This window comes from Lepidochelys kempii, chromosome 27 (genome assembly GCF_965140265.1).
Source record: "Lepidochelys kempii isolate rLepKem1 chromosome 27, rLepKem1.hap2, whole genome shotgun sequence".
NCBI lineage: Eukaryota > Metazoa > Chordata > Testudines > Cheloniidae > Lepidochelys > Lepidochelys kempii.
This window is the reverse complement of record NC_133282.1, coordinates 11,443,723-11,466,049: the sequence shown is the minus strand read 5'-3', so window position 1 is coordinate 11,466,049 and position 22,327 is coordinate 11,443,723. Positions and strand designations below refer to the sequence as shown.

At 44.8% G+C, this 22,327-nt stretch overlaps 1 protein-coding gene across 14 annotated transcripts in view; it reads left to right on the top strand.

Moving 5' to 3' along the window:
- The first annotated feature begins 6,943 nt into the window (after nucleotides 1-6,943).
- Nucleotides 6,944-22,327, top strand: part of MAPT (microtubule associated protein tau) — a 93,934-nt gene continuing 78,550 nt past the window's right edge. For 4 of the 14 annotated variants that reach the window (XM_073325497.1, XM_073325501.1, XM_073325498.1 and 1 more), the window contains exon 1: nucleotides 13,678-13,797. In XM_073325497.1, the coding sequence (XP_073181598.1) occupies nucleotides 13,785-13,797 (13 nt within the window). In that variant the 5' untranslated portion in view covers nucleotides 13,678-13,784. The other 10 variants (XM_073325500.1, XM_073325486.1, XM_073325502.1 and 7 more) reach the window with 8 other exon arrangements.

Below are 22,327 nucleotides of genomic sequence, written 5' to 3'. Positions count from 1 at the left end.
CAAACTACAGTTGACTTCACTATCTCATTTCTCTATCTGAGTGAAAAGATGATTGGGGCTGCTCAGAACAGGGGGAGACTGAGGCAAGGAAATATTTGTAGCTGTTCTAGTGGCAACTTACCTCCTCCTCCACCCCCCGCCACCCTTTTTTTTTAAAGAGGAATTTTATCTATCTTTGACATTCCAGTATTTGTCTGGACACTCTTGCCTCTTAGAGTTGCCCAGTTGTATTTCCACTTTCCTGTCAGTGGATGCAGAGCTAGGCTTTCTTGAGTGGAACCCAATAGGACTTCTAGAGGGGTTCAGAAGTACATGCTTATCCTTTTCACGCAAAGTTTAGAGCATGATTAACTGTATTGTGCAACAGGTTTCAGAGGGGTAGCTGTGTTAGTCTGTATCAGCAAAAATAATGAGAAGTCCTTGTGGCACCTTAAAGACATAGGTGCTGACTCTGTGGGTGCTCCAGGACTAGAGCGCCCATGGGGAAAAAATTAGTGGGTGCTCTGCACCCACCGGCAGCCAAGCTTGCCCCCCTCCTCCTCCTCCTCCTCTTCCCCCTCCTAAGCGCGCCGCATCCCTGCTCCTCCGCCTACCTCCCAGCGTTTCCCACCTGGCTGCTGCCAAACAGCTGTTTGCATACTCTGGGGGCAGGGGGAGGAGAAGTGGGAATGTCAGGTGCTCAGAGGAGGAGGTGAGGAAGAGGCGGGGCGGGGATTTGGGGAAGGAGTTGGAATAGGGGCAAGGAGGGGTGGAGTTGGGGCAGGGACTTTGGGGAAGGAGTTGGAATGGGGGTGGGGAAGGGATGGGAATAGGTGGGCAGGGGCGGGAGCAGAGGGGGGGTCAAGCACCCACGGAAAAGAGGTGAAGTTGGCACCTATGCTTAGAGACTAACACATTTATTTGGGCATAAGCTTTCATGGGCTAGAACCCACCTGATGAAGTGGATTCTAGCCCACGAAGCTTATGCCCAAATAAATGTGTTAGTCTCTAAGGTGCCACAAGGACTCCTCATTGTTTTTGTACTGTGTGAATCACCCACGATCCAGAAAAGGAAAGACATTGTCATATCCCTGCTTTAGGGGAAGCGGAAAGAGGGATCCTTGGGCCTGGGTCTTGTATTTCCTGACGGGAGGAAATAGAAGGCCTTCCAGGTCCCCCTTCTGCCCCGAAGGCTGGCAGTACCCTGTTCAAGTGCTGGGGTATAAAGCGAGACTCTGCCACTCCTTTTGGGGATGAAGAGATAGGTATCTTTAACCAACCCACTTTTTTAGTGTAAAAAGACCCTTCACTAGAATAGTCTCCACTGAAGTAATTAAAATATACCTTTAACTAAGAACATGCGGTTTTGTGCCTTTAAGAAATCTGTTTCCACTGAATGCATCCGATGAAGTGAGCTGTAGCTCATGAAAGCTTATGCTCAAATAAATTTGTTAGTCTCTAAGATGCCACAAGTACTCCTTTTCTTTTTGTTTTGAGAGTGTTTATATGTTGTACCTATTGGGCAGTGCCAGGAGATGTGCTGATTAACATGAGTTCATTCCACTGGGAGATCAGAAGCACTCTGGGACTTGCACTGCTCCTGCGGTTCTCCAAACATCACCAGAACTCCCTCCCGCTGCTTTAGTGCTGCAGCAGGGTCCTTGAGTGTTGCCAGGTCTTTGATACATTCCCTAACTTGCCCTAGTGTTTGATCTGTGGTGCTCTCGTAGCATGCTTCCAGTTCCAGAGATGTCTGGACTAGTGATGAAGGTTTATGGTGTACCAGCTAGAGAAGTGGTGCAAACATATTGCCTGGATAGCCTCACTATTATCACACAATGAATTTTCCAAATAAAAATTAAGGGGACTGTTTAGAGCCATGTGTTTTGCAGAGCATTATTGACATATGTGTGACACTGTGGGTAGACAGGACAGGTAGTTCAGTCATCTCCCAACTGCTACATATCTAGGAAATTGCCTGTTGACAACAGTGATATGATTACTTCATTTTTCTAAGCACTCTTCCACTGTAAAATGCTCTTGGTAGCAGCTCTGCGTAGCAGATGGAATGCTAAGCTCACAGCAATGATGATCTGTACTTCATAGGCTCAGTCTTGCCCCTACTATGAGGAATCATAGACTTTATAAATGGGAAAGACCTATTAAATCCACCAGTCCATCTCCCAATACAAGAGTCCAAAGGTCAGAATTAAGCCCAGTGTCCATAGGAAAGAAACCTCTTTGCTGGGGAATACATTTTTGTGCAACTGCACTTCAAAAAGCCAAGGTGCTCTCTGATGCAAATATGTAGTTCTCATGAAAACCTTGTGTAAGTATACAAGGGCTGAATTTTGGCTTTGAGCAGTGCACTTATTTCAATGATGTGTAAGTTTAAGATGTGCATCATAGTTGTACACTGAGGAAGAAAATCAGAAGTCTTTATTGTGGATCTTCTACAATATGCAAAGCAAGATCACTATCTTCAAGTTAATGTCCTTGATTCAGAGCAAGATTGCTTCCCCCCTCCCCCAATATTATAGATCAATGTCACTGAAATGTCTTGTTCTTAAATGTTCATGCTAGGGAACAGCACTGGTTTAGTAGCTCTGGGGACTGAAGTTCCCTAGACACACAACAGAGTTGTCAGGGCAGTGGCAGGAAAAGTTTTCCACGTTGGCCTTACCCTATAGCTATCTTAGATACTCATAGGGCAATGCTAGTATCTGCATGTTACAGAAGGGAAACTGAGGCACAAAGAGACAAAGTTAGGAACCTAAATACCCTTAAGGATCTGGGCCTAAGTGACTTGCCCAAGTCACATGGGGAATCTATGGCAGAGCAGTGAATTGAACACTGGGGAGTGTGGAGGGTCTCCTTCCTTGGCAGTGTGGGGCACAGGTCACTTCCTAGAATCATCTGGGTACATCTCAACTAATCAGTTCTCTGCCACTGCAGTGGCCTTGAGCATTAGTGCATCTTGGTTCCTCCTGTTCTATGCCTATGGCATGTAATGGGTCTGTCTCCAGAGAGCCGTAATACTTTGGTCTAATTTTGTTTGTTGGGCTTGGTATGGTGGTGGCTAGGTGGTTTTTATGGGCCTATGACATACAGGAGGTCAGGCCAGATGATCTTGTGGTCCCTTTGGCCTTAAACTCTATGAACCTGGCTCACCTAAATCCCATACTATCACCCTAACTACTGGGCTTTCCTTCCTCTTTGAAATTATGCAGTGTGTTGGTTGGGAATTGAATTTGAGACTCCTGTGTTGGGAGTCTCACCAATGAGGCACCAATGATTCCCAATGTTTGTGTACTGGGAGGGACTACCTTATAATTACTGAAAGACTAGTATGAGCTCATCCCTCAGCGATTGCCAGCAAAAGGGCTAGTTGTGGGGCTGGGGGGTAGGGCTGCTTGTTCACAGGGAACTGAATTTAAACCCTGCTCACATTGGTAAGAAATGAACTCAATGGGACAACTCATGCAAAAAGTTAAGTACATACTTTAATTGTTACAAACACTTGGGGAATCTGTCTGTATAATTTATGAATTCTCTGCGAGATTATGAACTTCTTGTATGTGTCTTTAGTAAGCTTTCAATTTAGTAAGCTATTTTGAAGGTGCACCCTTTCATCTTCTGTTGTCCTTTGACTTCCATGTGGGACCAAAATTCCAAGGGGGGTAGTGGCAAAGTACTGGCAATCCAGGGTTATTATATCTGGATGGTCTTCCCTTGAAATGTAACGGCTCTTGACAAAAGACTGGCTCCTGCTCAGAGGTGGTTGCCTAGCAATGAAGGCACCTAGTAGGACTCTATGGTCACCTGTTGAGGATGACTAGGAAGCATCTGACAGGTTTCAGAGTAACAGCCGTGTTAGTCTGTATTCGCAAAAAGAAAAGGAGTACTTGTGGCACCTTAGAGACTAACCAATTTATTTGAGCACGAAAGCTCATGCTCAAATAAATTGGTTAGTCTCTAAGGTGCCACAAGTACTTCTTTTCTTTTTAGGAAGCATCTGACACAGGAAACTGGAAGATTATAAATGACAGGAACTGTTCTATTTGGTCTCTCTCCTTTGCCCTTTTTTCACCAGCTTAAGATGAAGGAAGTCTTGCAGGAGCTAGATGAACTGGGGAAGGGGGACCCTGAACACAGATGGTCCTTCAAGGACCCCCAAAGGAACGGTGAACTAGAGTGAGGGGAAATTTGTGTGCAGGGTGTATTTTTTTCTTTCTAATGGATCTGTATAACTCTCATGTGATTAAATACAGAATCAATAATGTATTAGACTTCTGAGTACAGTGTCTCTATGTGTAATGCTACACTACCACATGGCCACTGGAAGGGGTAAACCAGAAGGCTTGTGCCTTTGGGTCGAGTTCTGTGAGAGGGTGTATTTAAGCCCCGAGGGGTGTCTTACACTGGACCTGGGGGTTGTGAAAGTAGAATGAATTATATTGAAATTATAATTCATTAAAGAAATGCTGCTTGAAGGGTTTGTTGAAATATAGTTTTCAGGAAGAGAAACATTAAGGAGTGTGAGACAATGGGTCCTCAAACTAATTAACTTAGAGCTCCTACTGAGCTAGGAGATTGGTAAACGTTAGTATGCAAATAAGATATGTATGTATATTTGTCAGTTTCTGCTTTCTTTTGTCTCTTATGTTAAATTGGCTTTGGCTTAACTGTATAAATAAGTTATCTTGGGCCTCAGAGAGGGGCTCACATCTGGGTGCATTAGCAAAGCGCTTTGCTAATAAACAGAGTGGTCTGACAAATTATGTGAGTCCTGAATCTGACTTTGACAGGGTTTAAGATAGAGGGGCTCCATTTCTGCAAAGGGTTAACAGATTGAGAGTCAGTGACTAGGACATGTGCCAGAGATGCAACGGGGAAACTATGTGGGCCTGTGGAGACCCTGGGAAACGTAAAACACTTGAGGATCCAGAGTCTGGGATTTCCTCCACAACAATCTGGTGAGCAGCCAACAGGGAGGGGGTGTACTTAACTAGAGCTATAACTGTGGTCTAGATTGAGACTCATCACTTTGCAGGCTTGAGCCCATGGTACCTGCCCCTGCAGAGAGGAAGGCTCCTGAGAAACATAAAGGTGCAGTATTGAGAAAACAAAAGTGATAAGTTACGTAGCTAGCTACGTACATCACACAAACACACTGGCCTCTGCTGCTTTTGTTGGCCCCATCCTTTGCTTTCTCCACACTCCCCAGTAGTTCATGGACTTGTGGGATAAGGAAAACTCTAACTCTCACGCTTTACAAAGCTTTAGTGTTTTGCATGGTTGTGTTCAGGAAAGGATCTTTATGATGATGATTATTCAATTTTTATTTTTTATTTTTTTACAAATAGGTATCAAGCAAATTCCACTGTATCGTCTAGAGACAATTCACTCAGGTTCTTGCTCTTGAATTTAACAGAGATCCCACAGTAGAATTATTGCCTTTTATTATATGACAGGTTTCAGAGGAACAGCCGTGTTAGTCTGTATTCGCAAAAAGAAAAGGAGGACTTGTGGCACCTTAGAGACTAACCAATTTATTTGAGCATGAGCTTTCGTGAGCTACAGCTCACTTCATCAGATGTTTACCGTGGAAACTGCAGCAGACTTTATATACACACAGAAATCATGAAACAATACCTCCTCCCACCAGGACAGTGGGGTGGGAGGAGGTATTGTTTCATGATTTCTGTGTGTATATAAAGTCTGCTGCAGTTTCCACGGTAAACATCTGATGAAGTGAGCTGTAGCTCACGAAAGCTCATGCTCAAATAAATTGGTTAGTCTCTAAGGTGCCACAAGTCCTCCTTTTCTTTTTATTATATGGTTACTTATCCTTTGTCATTGGATTTAGTGGAGAAGCTGTAGGGGGATTCTTTTGTGAGAATGGCCCAAGGTGTTGACTGATTATCAAAAATAATAAATAAAGTTAGGTGCAAATCAAGAGAGAGTATGTGATCTAGGAGCAGATTTCTGATAGAGGTACTAAAGGGAGAAAAGAGAAGGTATAATGAGAAATAGCAGTGGAAAATGCCCCATAAGTTGTCACATCATGATCAGATTATTTTCTTAACCATAGCCCATTTTATTATAGATATTTAATTGAGGAGGAATACTCTAGTGGCTAACAAAAGGCTGAGACCCTGAACCCTGGGTTCTGTTCCCCACTTTGCCTTCATTTCAGTGGGGGAATGTGAGATTGTTTTGCCAAATTGGTAAAAATGGGTAGTTACCTAAAACCCAGTCTACTCTATGGCTGTGCCTGGTTTTAAAAGGGCAAGAAGTTTCTTAGGTCTGGTGATCGGAGGAATTGAGGGGCATCTAGTACAGTGAGGAGGGGTGTTTTGGGACACTTAGAGGAGGGAAGCGGGCAGATAATTATGGTTGGGGGTGCCCCTTGGGGCACCTCGGAGAGGGGAGGGGGCAGATAATTGCGGTTGCGGGGGCGCCTAGGAGAGGGGAGGGCGCAGATAGTTGCGGTTGCGGGGGGCCTGGGAGGGGGGAGGGGGCAGATAGTTGTGGGGGTGCCTCGGAGGGGGGAGGGGCAGATAATTGCGGTTGCGGGGGCGCCTCGGAGGGGGGAGGGGGCAGATAGTTGCGGTTGCGGGGGCGCCTCGGAGGGGGGAGGGGCAGACAATTGCGGTTGGGGGCGCCTCGGAGGGGGGAGGGGCAGATAATTGCGGTGAGGGGGCACTTGAGGGGGGAGGCGCCGGCAGTGGGGGGTGTCTGAGGGAAAGCGGCAGGCGGATGACTGGCAGGTCCCCCTCTGTTGGGTAACAAGGGGGCGGGGTTGCTGACTAGGCCCCGCCCCCTCAGGCCAGGCCCGTCCCCCAGGACTCGCAGCCCCTCCCCCCTCGGGGCGCGTGTTCCCTCAGGAGAAACATTCTCTTCCCTCAAAGGAGCCGGACGACGACGAAGGCGGCCTCGCGCATGCGCTTCTGAAGGGCGGGGGGGGGGAGCGGTCAGTGAGTGGCGCTCGGGCCGTTGTACGCTTGCGCCCTGGTGCTCCCGCGGGCGGCGACTCGGCGCATGCGCCTCCCCCTGCGAGAGGAGGCTGCGGTCGTTGTCCGCTTGCGCGCGCGCCGCTGCTCCCTCTGGCGGCGCCCCAGGAGCCGGGCACTCGCTCGGCGAAGGTTCCGGAGCCTGCGCTCGCCCCCGCCCGCGCGCGGCCCCCGCCCGCGCGCGCGCTCTCTCCTGTCCCTCCCCCGCTCCCCCCCCCCCCCCTTCCAGCCGGCTTCGCTGCGCGTCTCCAGCGAGCTCCCCCTGCAGCAGCCGCGGCGGCAGGTAGGCGCCCGGGACTCCCCACCCAGTGCAAACCCCGCCCGGGGGGAGCGGGGGCACCGGCAGACCTTGGGGGCAGGGCACAGGTGCATGCAATGGGGTGTGAGGTGTCTGCACGGGTTTGCAGCGGGGGGGGGGGGGGAGTTGCGTGCAGTGCAGTGCAGTGCAATGCAGGGGGCTGTGTGTGTGCGCACTGCAAAGGTCTTGGAGGGCGTGCAGTGCCAGGGCTATGTGGGGCTACCATGCGCTCTCTGCAGTATTCACTTTGCATTCACCTCAGTGTTTATAATAATAAAAAAAAAAAAAAAAAAGAGGGAGGGAGGGAGGGAACCTGTGCAGGGTGATGGGTTTTTTTTTTTTTTAAATTTGCAGAATCCAGCTTGCAGAATAATGAGATTGGCGGCCCCCCCCCCCCCCGCCTCCGAAAAATCCCAACACGCGCACCTATCTAATAACCAAAAAAAAAAATCTATTTGTTTCGATTTCCAGGGAGGGTGTTTTTCTGTTGCTGTATCTGCTTCCCACCCCCCAGCATTCAGAGGAGACTTTTTGCATTATAAAATGGGGTAGGGGTGTGTCTCTGCTGGAACCTAAAGGGTGGGTTTGGTGGCGTGAGCTGTTCAGGGAATGGAGGTTTCTGTCACTGTTTCCTTTGCTTGTGTGTTAAAACTCAGCTGCAACCGTTATCTGGGGATAAATGTGTGTACCGGTCCAGCTTGGCTTTTTAAATTGCAAAGGGATTTTTCTTAAAAGCAGTCTTCTATTTCATGTAATTCACATGGATGCTTTATTCCCATCCTGCTGCAAGTTGCAACCACTGTTGCGGCTCTAGGGTTGCAGGTGCATTTTACAGGGGAATTTTTATTTTTTCCCCTCCTTCCCACTTTTCTCTACATTCCCCCTCCCCCCCCATCTCATTCCTGCTGCCAGGTTTGGTTTCCTGTTTGGGAGACTGCTTTTGATTGTGGGGGTGATGGCAAATCATAGGTTGTCTGTGGGTACTGCAGTAGGTGTGGATCTGGAGAGAGAAAGGGTGGGCTTTTTTTCCTTTTCACATCTGAGGTGCCATATTTTGCAGTTCATCATATCTTCAACATTACAGAGAGGATCCTGTTTAATGTGGGGGCACTTTTAAAAAAAATTGTCATTTTAAGAAGTAAAAGGTATTCTGTGCATGGTCACTATCTCCTTTAATCATAAAATTGGGGATAGAAGGAGAGCTATTTGGGTCATGTAGTCTAAGAGTTACGCTGCTTTGTTACGCAGCACAGGTCACTATTATGTGATTTTTACGTTTCATTATTCTAAAATCTTGGTATTACTGGAGCATGGGGGAAAATGCACTTTATCTTCCCCCCTGTATTTTAAGTGTCTGAGTCACCTTGTTTGATGTAATTGATAACCATAGTAACAGCCATGAGCAGGGACACAATAGACAGACAAATCCCTCCTTGGTATTGCAGTTCTGTCTGCTTTCTCCTGGAGATAAAGAGACATTAGCCTCACTAGGATTTTCTGCATAATTATTTTGTATGTTTATGGGCTTTTTCTTAGGAGCTGTCTGAAATGGGTCTTGTAAAAATTTTAGTGTATTATATGGCATATGGTCACGCCCCTGCTATGGCAGCATATATGGATGCATAATACAATTCTTGTTGATTGGGTGAAGACTGTGGTATATCCCTATAGTTAAGGTGGGGAAAAAACCTTTTGTCTACCAGTATTTGCATTCTTAGCCTTTAATTTCTGTAGCATGCTGAAATTGACATGCCATCTCCTTTATTACTTATTTTATTTTTACACTGCAAATTCCTTCTGATCATTCAGAGTGCACAGAATTACCCTCGACAGGGACATGATTCTGCCCCATTTCTGGACATTGTGCCATACAAGGTTGTTTTCCATCATGCACTGTGCATCCCCCTGTTTTGAATTTTCAGCTCACAAACAGGAAAACCCTTGACAGAGATTGGCACAGACTTTGCTGTAGTAAATATGATGTGTTACACCTAGTCTCCTAGATTTGAGCCATTAAGATGGCTCTCCTTTCAATGAGTTTATTTGATCAAGGAATGACAAATTCTAATTGTATTCTGCTCCCTAAGAGAGAGTGGGTGTGTGCATGGGAGGGTTGAGGTAGGGAAGAGGAGTGTTTCTAGATACATTAGTTGCATTATAAAAATACAGCGGTCCAGCCTTTCCTCTCTGGGAGGGCAGCTGCCATCATTCCAAAGGGGGTTTCTCCTTCCATTTGCTTACCCTGTGTGGGGCACAACTCCATTTGCAACCAAGACTGATCCTTCTTTATGAACTGACTAGAAGAATGTGCGGTAAGACTGAGCTACGCAGTCTTTACTCTAGCAGTCTGTATGGAGCATGCTTCATAGCAGCTCTAATTTATCTACTTGTGCAATATACAAATTGAATGTTTAAAGACTCTTCAAATGGAATGAAAAGAAATTCACTAAAGAGATTCACTTTGTTCCATTTAAAAGCACTCTATCCATTTGAAAAACACACACAGAATTTTTTTTTACCTTTGTTACTAATAATTTAGATGGTAAAAGCTCAGAATCTTATGTCTAATTTATTTTTCACTATGCAGCTGTACTCTTTGCATTTTTTCCTCCTGGTGGACACTGTATTTTCCACTGAATGCATCCGATGAAGTGAGCTGTAGCTCACGAAAGCTTATACTTAAATAAATTTGTTAACCTCTAAGGTGCCACAAGTACTCCTTTTCTCTTTGCGAATACGGACTAACACGGATGCTACTCTGAAAAATGAAAATGAACTTGTCAATTTTAACTCCTATTTATGGCCAGCTTCATTTTCGAGTTCTAAGTGTTGCAATAATCACAGGAGGAATGTTTGTTTAAAAACCTTTTCCACTGGAATTTAAAAATAAAAATCCATGGAAACACTTTGTAAAATCCTTCTCTCCCTCTCCCCTCCCCAAATCTGTATGTAAGGACAAATTTGAGTTGGCTGTTCAATTGTCTGTACGTTACATGGAGTTTTTCTAGATGAGCTATTGGTAGCTGGGAAGGAAATCCATGCCATTTACAAATATAAATGTTGGATTGGGTTTTCTTTCACTTACTTGTCCTTGGTGGGTTAGTGATGCATGAAAGCTGGTGTTTGGAAAGAAAGATGCATGTGAAGGTGGCTTTTGCATTTCCTCCCATGCAGGGGCCAAGGGATTTTTGTTACCTAGCTGCAGCATAGGTGGTTTTCACCCTTATTGAACTCCCTTTGTCTCGTCGCTCTTAAATTAGTTTAGCCTTCAGGGTTTAAATTTCGATGGGACGCAATGTTAGTCATTCATTGTGAGTGCTGATCCCACAACACGCTGCTCTGTCCAGATATACAGTGAGCATGGTTGATAAAGGTTCCATCTTTTTGTAAGGTATTATTTGTAGTATATCAGGGCCCGTCGATCCCAAACAGGCTTAGAGAGTTCAGTCTATTCCTTTTACTGAAGTGAAGGTTAAGGAGTGACTTGATCACTGGACATAATACCTACATAAGGAGCAAGATATACGATACTACAGGACTCCTTAATCTTTCAGACAAAGGCATAGCAAAATCCAGTGGCTGGAAACTGAGGCTTAGAAAATTCAGGTTAGAAACAGTGAGGGTAATTAATCCTTGGAATAGTTTGCTATGGAATATGGTGTATTTTTTTCATCACTTGTGGTCTTTAAATCAGGACTGGATGTCTTCATAAAAGAGGTGATCTAGTTCAACCACAGGTTACTAGGCTCTATGCAGGAATTTCTGAGTGTTGACCTATGGCCTTTATTATGCAGGAAGTCAGACAAAAGGATTATAAGGTCCTATCTGAAGTTAAAACCCATAATGCATAAGAAGGCATGGTGGTTGCTCACAGAGAGTTGACAGTCCAAGACCTTAATTACACTAGAAAAATCAGGACCCGTACTACTTCTCAATGGGGGCAACACCACTCTTGGTAGCAAAGGTGGAGACTGTAGTGTAGGCAGGACTCAAGCATTTATACCACTAGGTCCTCTAACCTCAATCAGAAGTGGTTTAGATGAGAGAGTGGTAAAAATGCTAGAATCCTTTCTGTCCTACTGCCACTGTTACTGGCTTGGAGCAGCACCCCGGGAAATTAAAGTTCCCAGTTTTGTTAGTGTGGGTGCTGCCTAAATGTGCAGTAGTCGTTGTCACTTGTGTTGTGGTAGCTCCTAGGAGCCCCAGTTATGGACCAGGCTCTGCGTTGTGTTAGGTGCTAAACCAACACACAATAAAAAAAGGATCCCTGCCCCAAAGAGCTTACAGTCAAAGTAATAGTTCTGGTAGCATCAGCTCTCTTGGTCCTTATTAGGATTATTTAAAAAAAAAAACCCAAGTGTCATAGACCAAGTTTGTGAGTTAGCAAAGAATAGTTTAAAAAATGAAAGCATGAAATGGAGATGGGGGAGTAATGACCAGAGTAGGTTTTTTCACTTCATCATTTTACTTTTTTTTTTTTAGAAATCCTTTTGCATTGGGGAATTTAAACATGTAATGCAGGGAGAACTCTAGTGGCACAGCGAAGCATGAATACAGCCATGTGAAAAGCCATTGGTGCCGATGAAACTTCCTGAACTTTTTGACTAATTACCAACACGAACCTCAAATTCTCGTGTTGAAAATATGTAGTAATGGTGTGGAATTTTGCCTTGGAGCTGCTGGGAAGGTGTGTTCAATGCCTCCTGCCAGCCCTTCTCCTGAAAGGGCCCTCTCAGTTCTGTCATTCCCCTTCCACTGTGCCCTCCCCCCCCACCCCCCCGGGTCTTTCCATCTCTCCCCAGTTGTCTCTTGGAGGAGAGAAGGAAAGAAGAGGCCTTTGAAGGCTGCCGGAACCCTGTGTCTCCTGCAAATGTGTGTGGTCCATGCCCCTTCCAGGCTGACATGGGGCATGAGGTGGGAGTGGAGGGGAAATTTGGTGTTGCCTGCAATTGTGCTGTGGTGCTATACCTGTGAATTGCCGTGACCTTCCTGTGGCTGAAGGCTGACTTGACAGCTCAGTGCAGGAGCTCTGGGCAGCTTAGGGAGGTGGTGGAATCTCCTTCCTTAGAAGTTTTTAAGGTCAGGCTTGACAAAGCCCTGGCTGGGATGATTTGGCTGGGGATTGGTCCTGCTTTGAGCAGGGGGTTGGACTAGATGACCTCTTGAGGTCCCTTCCATCCCTGATCTTCTATGATTCTATGAACTGGCTGCTGGGAGGTGGGAATTAATGGTGTCCATGCATGGCACTGTGTTGGGTGGATGTATTTTTCCTGGGACTGGGCTTTGCAGATTTTAAAAGAGGTTGTTCTCAGCCTCTCTTCTGTCTACCCATATGCTTCTGGCACTAAACCCACACTTCTCATTATCCCCTGAAGAGAGAGAAATAACCAACCTCACTATTCAACCCCAGTACACGACCTCTGTGACAAAGGTTGGCTTCGTTTTCCACCTCTATTCTCCATCTCCTAAGGTACCTTCTGCTCCCAGTATTCCGTCCCTCCTTCTGGCAGAGGTGTATTGACCAAACCATACTGTGCCCTGTTTGAGTGTGTAAAATGCAAGTTCAGCAGTTCTTACTCTTAAACTATTTTTGAACAAGTGATACTCTGGCTTCCTCTTCAGCTGTGGCTTTTGGGAAGGGGAGTGGGCACGGATTTGCTCATCTCATCGTGTGGATTGCTGTCAGGTTAGAAATGAATAAAATAAATAGCTGCAGTGAAGGCTCTTCTGAAGCTGGTCAAGAGGCCCAGCCTTGTTCCCATTAAGGTGAATTTGGAGCAGACTCAGGCCAGCTGCTTGTGGTTGTCGCTCTCTGTCTCGCCTGCCTGCCTGCTTTGACACTCTCCTCCCCAAGTCTTTGCTTCATGTTTACAAAACCAAATGGCAGATCCTTATATTATCATTCATCCAGGTCTCATCAGTCCTGCTTTTGGAAATGTTTGAATACTTCCTACCTGTCTTGGAAGACTCTGTCCTCCTGTGGCCACTGGCAGCCCTGTTTTTATGCTCTGGTTTAACTTGGTGGCTTTCCCTTACTTCAGATGCATTTGGTACTTTGTCATATCCGAGAGGAGAGCAAATTGCTAAACTGTGGTAATTAAATCTACCCTTAGAAGTCTGGGCTTCCTTCAGGATTGTGGTCTGCTGCGTGCTGATAGAAGTGCCATTAAAGGAGTGGGGGAGGGGCTGCTATTTACAATATTGTTGAGCTGGGTTGTGGGTTGCTATCATCATGGGACTGTTTTGCACTTTTCTTCTGAAAGCCTGTATTCCTTGACGGTAACGCTAGCGTAACAGATCCGCTGGGCTTTTTCGGCGACATGCAAGTATTACTGAGTTGTCTGACGGAGGATTGTGTCTGTGTGCGCCCATCTGTATGTATGCGTTGGTCACCCCTCTTCGTTACTCTGGTGAAATGCTGCTAAGAAACATCCAGGGCCAAATCTTAGAACAAAATCTCCTTTCATTTACTAATGGCTGAAAATTAGATCATGAGGCTAAGAGGTACAATAATGTCTTGGGAGGGTGGATGGGAGTGCTAACCGTATTCTTCAAATGGGCATTTCCTTGTTCTCTTCGCTCCCTGCTCCCATTTAAACACAGGTTGGAAACATTGTAGATTATTACTCTGTACCTCTTTGATCAGAATATATGTATGTATTTGAAGGTTAGTTTCACAAACAACAAAGAGTCCAGTGGCACCTTAAAGATGAACAAATTTATTTGAGCATCAGCTTTTGTGGGTAAAAACCGGTTAGTCTTTAAGGTGCCACCGGACTCCTTGTTGTTTTTGTGGATACAGACTAACATGGCTACCCCCTGATACTTTTCACAAACTAGTTCGTTGAGTGGGCTTGGCTGCCCACCCTCAGAGATTTTTTTGAAGAGCTGTTAGTCGTAGCTGTGACAAAACCTGGCACTGTTTTTTCCATTAGATAACTGTTGAGGGTTTTGCATGACTTCTGTGCTGGATTTATCTTTATCTAATGTACTGTAAAGGTAGATTTCATAGTAGCAGCCGTGTTAGTCTGTATTCGCAAAAAGAAAAGGAGGACTTGTGGCACCTTAGAGACTAACAAATTTATTTGAGCAAAAGCTTTCGTGATGAAGCGAGCTGTAGCTCACGAAAGCTTATGCTCAAATAAATTTGTTAGTCTCTAAGGTGCCACAAGTCCTCCTTTTCTTTTTGTAAAGGTAGAGAGTCCTTGGGCAAGTGCTGCTTACTTTCATGAATGTTGTTGAGGCAGACACTGTCAATTTGCTACAGTATGTCTATGTATGTACATAGCGGGGCCCTGATCTTGGATGGGACCTCTAATTGCTACTGTAATATAAAAATACAAACCTAGGTGCCATCTCGGTTCCCATGGCTCTTGTATTTTGACAGATTTTATTTTTTGTCACCTGTTTTAGTACATTCACGAGCCCATGTTTCAACACAGGACTACTGTGTTGAAACATGGGCTAGTGAATGTGTTAAAAGTCTGCAGGTATATAAAAATGTTTTTCATTCAAAGATCTTGAGGTCCTTCGGAATCCTAAAAAGGGAGATTATTGGGCTAATCCCACAAAACAAACTTCCTTACCTGTGTTACTAATGAAACCCAAGATTGTTAACACAAGAATAATTTTAAAACTCTCCAATTTATTCCCCTCTGTTTAACTATTTGCATTTCATTTAGCTCAATGGAAACGCACTGGTCAATTTAATCATGTACAGTCAATTTCACTTTGTGCAGTGTTCTAACATTCAGGCTGAAACCCTGCAAGGGAATGTTTTAAATCTCAACAACCCGTTGTCATTAAAACATAAAACAAAACAACCAACCCCCAAACCCATGAAAATGTTTCTTTTTAAGCTTGTTAAATGACCTCTTCTCTCTTTCTCCCTCCACCCCAGCTTGATCCTAGGCTGGGTCTCCCAGTGATATGAGCTCTCTTCTGTAGATTGGAACTTCAGAGCAGAGCCTGCTGTCATTGCTGGGTAGAAACTTCCTCGCTTGGGCTTAATTAAGCCTTCCTGAGTCCTACCAATAGTCCTCTCTGGCTTCCTCTGGCCCCTTAACCATGTCCCCCAGGGACTTCCTTGTGGTGCTGTCTGCTTTTCCTGAGCCGTATTTTATTGGTCTCCCCACTCCCAACCCCACCCCGTCCCCATCCCTTCCCATCCTCAAAGTGTAAGATTCTTCCCAGGTGTCTTTCTCTGCTCCATAGTTGAATTCCTAGTCAGAGAGCTGCTTTTCTTTCTCCTCTCTGCTCATCCAAGATTGCTCCCTGCCACAGTTCTACCCCCGAAATAATCTGATTGGGAGGGAGGGACTCGGTTTCCACAACGTCCCCTGTCCAATTCCAAAGACGTCCCTTACATTTTAAAATATTTAAAACTACATTTACAACTTTAATGTATTTTCTCTGCAGTGCACTCTCTAAAACGAGACCTGCATGTGCATCGGCACTCAATCCACCGATCTTTTTCCCAACAGTCTGACATGACCGTTAAGAATGAAGACTAGTATCCGTGATGCTGTCTTGCTTCAGTTTCTGATGCAGAGTATTTAAAGAATGCGGAGGAAGCATAAGTAGATGTGGTGGCTGTGGGACTTACAGCAAAGCTAAAGGAGCCCCCCCCCCCCCCCCCGTGTAGTTGGTGCTAAATGATCTCTTCAATGGTAACTTCAGTGGCCATGGAGGCTGACTTCCTCCCCCAGTGCCCGCAGTTGCAAGTGTTTAGGCTAAAAGTAGCTTACAAAAAATGATAAACAGAAATGTTTGTCTTTTTTCATTTAATTTTTAAAAAAGATGTCGAGTTTAAGGCTGGAAGGGACCACCAGACCTTCTAATCTGACCACCTGTGTATCACAGGCCACACCCCACCCAGCAGCCATACAGTAAACCCAGCAATGGAAATGAGACCCACAGGAGACTAGGCTAGTATGCGCGTGACAGTCTATACCTTGGGGGAGCACTCTGTAACCCCCATATTCATCATTTATATATAATTGTTATAGTTCATCTAAAGCATGCCATGTAAGGTATCATGGGAAAGGTTATGATCTTCTGAAAGCCATTGTTCTATCTAAATATGTACATCATTAGTGCATATAAAGTTATGAGATTGTGTTGTATGGTTGTCCCTAAAATATGCTGTGAGTTGGGGAATCGCCCAGATATTAGATCCCCAGAGTCAACAACAAACAACCAATGCCCAGGCAGGTGTCAAACAACCATCAACAGCCATTGTCCAGCCAGCGAGTTGCAATTCAATGACTCACCGGCATGAGGCCACACCAGGGGAATTGCTCACCCTTGCCTGGGGACTCAGCAATGCTCACCAGACATGCCTGGATTTATGTTCTGTTTTACACCCTTATTCCATGTGCTTGGAGCACACAATGGCCCCATGCTTGATCCTGTCTCTTCCCCCACCTACGCTGAAGACAACAAGAATGCTGGAGCTGAAGAGACTGGTCTTCAGGCTAATAGGGAGAGCCTCATGAAAGACTGTACCCAACCTGAAGTAACCAGTGGGGTGAGAGAAACTGCTTAGTCTAGATATTGCTTAGTGTAATAAGGTTGAGAATTTAGACTGCATGCTTATCTTTTATTTTATTTTGGTAACTACCCTAACTTTTGCCTAGCACTTACAATCACTTAAAATCCATCTTTTGTAATCAATAAACTTTTATTCTAATGTTTATCCTTACCAGCGAGTTTGACTGAAGTGCTTGGTAAATCTGCTCTGGTTACACTTTCCATTGATGAAGTGGTGAACCAATTAATAAACTTGCATTGCTCAAGAAAGGGTCTTGAGCAGTGCAAGACGAGATATTCCTGAGGCACAAGGCTGTGAGGATAAACCAGTGCCTTTCTCTGTGTGATTCGTTAATGGCTCTGGGAGCATTCATGCAATCTAGCTGGGTGTGGGCCTCAACATGCAGTTGTACTGAGTGGAAACTGGCACCTGGGGGCGGTTGCTGCTTGTCACCAGTAAGCCGTTGTGAGAGACTACACAGATTAGTGAGTTAAGCAGGCACAGTGGTCCCACAGTCCCAGGTTGCAACCCAGGGATCCCATCACAATGTGCCACAGGCAGAGAGTAGGAGGGACCAAGGTGCACCAGTGCCCTAGGGCCCTATAGTGACAGGGACATAATTAAGTGAGATATACCCAGATAATCTTGGCAAGTGACCTGCACGTGAATGCTGCAAAGGAAGGTGAAAAAACCCCAAGGTCGTTACCGATCTGGACCTGGGGAAAAATTCCTTCTTGACATCAAATATGTCAATCAGCCAGACCTTGAGCATGTAAGCAAGAATCAGCCTGATGCCTGGTGCCACCTCAGAGCCTTGGCCCACCCTGCCCAGTGTCCCATCTCCAGTCCAGTTGTGGCCATCCCTGATGCATCAGAAGAGATTTAAAAAAAAAAAAAATCCCTCCCAGAATACGTGTGGGGTGTGTGTGTGTGTGTAAATCCCTTTGTGAGCCTTGCTGGTGGCTGGCTGAAACCCTGACACATGAGCTTTACGTACACAAGATCTATACCAGAAGTGAGCCCCTGCTGTTGAGCCGTGCCTCCCACCATCACAAGTAACCCTGTCATACAGTTGCGCTCATAAACTCATCAAGTTCGTTCTCTCTCTCTCTCCAAAACTAATTAAGTTGTTTGCCCCCCACCGCTCGGAGTGGGAACCTGTTCCAGAACCTCACCCCTCGGATGGTTAGAACCTTCTTCTAACTTCCAGTCTGAGATTGTTCATGGCCAATTTATGTCCATTTGTTCTTGTGCCACCCTTATCCTTTAGCTTCAATAGCTCTTCACCCTTCCTGGTATTTACTTCCTTAATGAGAGCGATCACATCCTCTATTGCTGCCCTTTTGCAAGACTAAACAAGCCAAGCTCTTCCCTTCTCCTCTCGTACAACAGGCCCTCCATTCCCCTGATCATCCTATAGCTCTTCTCAGCACCTGCGCTGGTTTAAATTAATCTTTCTTGAACATGGGTGACCAGAATTGTACAGTGTTCCAAGTGAGGTCTTACCAATGCCTTGTTCAGTGGCATTAATACTTCCCTATCTCCACTGGAAATGCCTTGCCTGACACATCCCAGGATCACACTGACCTTTTTGACAGCCATATCACATTGGTGGCTCACAGTCATTGTGTGTTCAACCCACATGCCCAGGTCTCTCCCCTTCTCTGTTGCTTCCAGCTGGTGAGCCCCCAGCTTGTAACAGAAGTTCTTTAGATCCTAAGTGTCTGACCTTACACTCTCTACTATTGAATTTCATTCCATTTCTGTCACTCCAGTCATCAAAGTCACTCAGATCTTCCTGTGTAACAATCTGATCTTCCTCTGTACTGATGATGCCTCCCACCGTGAATCATCAGCAGATTATTAGCGCACTCCTACTTTTTGTGCCATGGTCATTAATAAAAATATTGAATAAGACGAAGATTGGTCTCAAGACCAGTTGTTGAGGAACTCTGCCAGTAACCTCTCTCCAGGCTGAGAATTCACCTTTCAGCACAACCTGTTGCCTTCTCCCCTTTAGCCAATTCCTTATCCACTCACAACGCTGTTACTTTTCAGAGTAGCAGCCGTGTTAGTCTGTATTCGCATACTGATTCCCATCTTCCCTAATTTAACAAATAATTCCCCATATGGTATTGTGACCAATTTGTTGAAGTATGAATATATTAGATTTGCTGCACTTCCCTTACCTAAAAATATCAGTTATTTTCTCAAAGAAGAAAGAAGGTTAGTCTGGCATGATCTACCTTTGGTAAGTCCATGTTGGACTACATCCCCTTTAGGATTAACTTCTCTGAAACTTTTAACTTTTCTTTCCTTCACAATTTGCTCTAAAACCTTGTGTACTACTGAGCTCAGACTAATAGGTCTGTAATTGCCCGGATCACTTTGTTTGCCCCTTTCTTAAATATCCGTGAGGTGATAGCTGTTCTCCGATCATTGCACATTTTCCTAGTGTGTTTGAAACTCAGACAAATGTGCTGTACTCCTTCATGAGAATGAAACTGGCAATATGCAGCAGAGAAACTGACTTCAGTTTTCATTATCCAATGTGAGTGAAATGCAAAGAGCAAATCAATAGCATAAATAGGGAAAAGTAAATTTTAGGCTTTTTAAAATGATTTCTGCTTGAAAATTTGATGGTGGCAGCTGTCACGCCAGGTAGAGAAATAAAATATATATATTTTTAAAACTTTATCGGACAGGGTTCCTTTTAAATGGCATCCCTTCTCCCGCCAAAGTTGAGTTGTCTTTAACAAGTGTAAAGTGTGTATCTGCCCTGCGTGCTCTATATCGTTTGGATGAGATTTAAAAGTAGAGGTCCTGACTACTTGGAATTGTTAAAAGATCCCATCTCTCTTTTTGTAAGAGAAGAGCCCTGGCTTTGTTCCAAAACAATATTCCACCTGCCCTCATTTCTCACTGGGATTCTTCTTCACTTCCTGTCCCAAATAGTTGTGTAGTGTTATGTCCTGTTAAACAGCTGATGCTGTTTCCTGTGCATGTCAGTGGTAGCTAATGTGACCCTCTGGAAAATGTGGTTCGTACACAGTATCTATTTGTAAATTACTCTGAGATTTGTTGGGGTGAAGGTTCCATAAAATGTAAATTGTTGGGTCTTTCATGCAGTGTAGTTCAACTACATACGCTCTTTGATATCAGTCTGGGAAACTCTCTTTTTAAGGTTTCAGAGTAGCAGCTGTGTTAGGCTGTATTCGCAAAAAGAAAAGGAGGACTTGCGGCACCTTACAGACTAACCCATTTATTTGAGCATAAGCTTTCGTGAGCTACAGCTCACTTCATCGGATGCATTCAGTCTCCCCACTGTATTTTCCACTGAATGCATCTGATGAAGTGAGCTGTAGCTCACGAAAGCTTATGCTCAAATAAATTGGTTAGTCTCTAAGGTGCCACAAGTCCTCCTTTTCTCTTTTTAAGGTTAATTGAATCTTGGTCTTCTGTATTTGAAAAGGATGTGTTTGTCAGCTAGAATGAGTTGGGCTTGTTAAACACTGAAGTAGTTGTATGGAAGAAAAGCTGTGTCTCTGATTTTAGTCAATCCAGACTTAAAAGATCCTGAGCACGCTGGTTCACTGACACATTTGGCCTGAGGTAGTGGGGAGGTTTTTCTATTACAGATTTCTTTCGAAATATCACTGTGTAACAGTCCTGTCTTCTGTGGGGCACACATAATTAGCCATGCACACTGCTCCTGAAGTGCAATGTGGAGTGCAGCTGGTAAAGTCAAAGTAGAAGAAACCAGCAAAGTAATGGACAGGGCAAGCAAACCTATGGCCTTCTCTAGTCGCTGTCACTTCTCTGTACACTCAGGCAGGAGGCCAGCTCTCACTTTTGTCCTCCAGCCAACTAATTACATGTGAAGTGAGTCTCTCCCTCTTTCCTATTCAGAGAGTGAGGAAAGATGCTTTGGGCGACCCTCTGACAGGCGGGGCGAGATGTTGGGGACAGGAAGGTTCTGGGGCAGATGGGCTCTGAAGGTTCTGGAATGTTCTGTGGCTACCGGGAAGCAGGGGGCTGGAGAGAGGCACGGGATTGAACTGCAGCAGCCATGGGCAGCTGCCTTCCCAGGAGGAGATGGGTGGGGAGAAAGGGTTAAACAGGGCGCTGGGTAAAGTCTGAGAGAAGGTGCGTCAGGGATGGGAGCCTCTGGTGCAGAGGAGGAAAGGGAAGAGAATTTAAAGCTCACTTAGCTTTATCTGTCTTGCTGTCCTAAAGAATATGTAAAAATACATCCCTTCTCCTGCCATCCCCATTTGAATCAATTCTTGTCCAACAGACAGTAGGAACTTCTGTGGAAGGGCTCAGTCTGTTCTGGGGCGGCAGGGTGTGACGTTCCTAGCACTGAGGGGTTTTGTGTAGGGGTCTACAGCTACCAGAATAAGGGAATCTGGGTTAAGTACAAATGCAGCCAGGAGTTTTTGGAGTGCAGATCAGCAACTTGCCTGCAAGGCGGTGAGTAGCAAAATTATGCTTGTCTAGGCTGTGAATTTGCTTGGCTTGGGTTTCTTGACAACAGGATGTTCCTGGCCTGAGTTGCATATCGCAAAGTGAGTGTGTCCTTTGTACGTGTATGTTTTGGAAGCTAAATGGTGACAGGTGAAATATAATGTGAGATGGGTTTAAAAGGACACAGGTTCCTGCTGTGGTTTCTGTATCATGAACCCTCATGATCGTGCATCTGGACATTACAGTTAAAAGAGCACCCTCAATTTAAAAATCATACTTCTGTCTGTCTTTAAGTGTCACAAGTAGCCAGAGATTAATACAGCTCAGATTAGAGCAAAACTAATATTTCTATGTATCTCCATTTATATTGTGCATGATAGCCCTCTGTGAATAGTCCATATCACTTCTTCCCCCCCTTTATAAAGTTATCCCTTTGCTGAAAAGACCTTGTGTACATCAGTAGAGCAGCAAAAAAAACCTTTTTTTTTTTATCTTTTAAAAAGGAATTATTTAAATATTTCAGAGTATATTCTTTAACTGATGCTCTATTGGGAACATAAATTTTTAAAAATGCATAAAAATTAGGTGGAGAATGTTCCTTCAATAATGTTGATCAATCTTTGTAAAACACTGAGATCTGTAGATAAAAAGCACCATATCCGTGCTAAGTATTTTGTTACCTTCAGGCTCTGGATTGTGGGCATGACCGGATGAGTTAAGAGTATTCGTGCTGGTCTAGACTTTTGTGCTCTTGCTCTGAATTTCTTTTGTGGATTTAAGAGTCTGACCCTGACTCTTAAAACACAGGTTTTGTGGTTTTATAATGAGAGAACTGTAAATCGCATGCTGAAGGTGGTGGTCGTTTTTGATGCAAGTGAGCTCAGGGCTGGGATTCACTCATGGCCAAATTCCACCTTTGGATGTGCATTTACCGTTCCAACTGATTTCATTGCTTCCAAGGGCAGAATTTAGCTCCAAGTACTGTAGTTTTTTGTCCTCTTTTAAAGTTTTTTTTGGAACATGATTTCACCCACT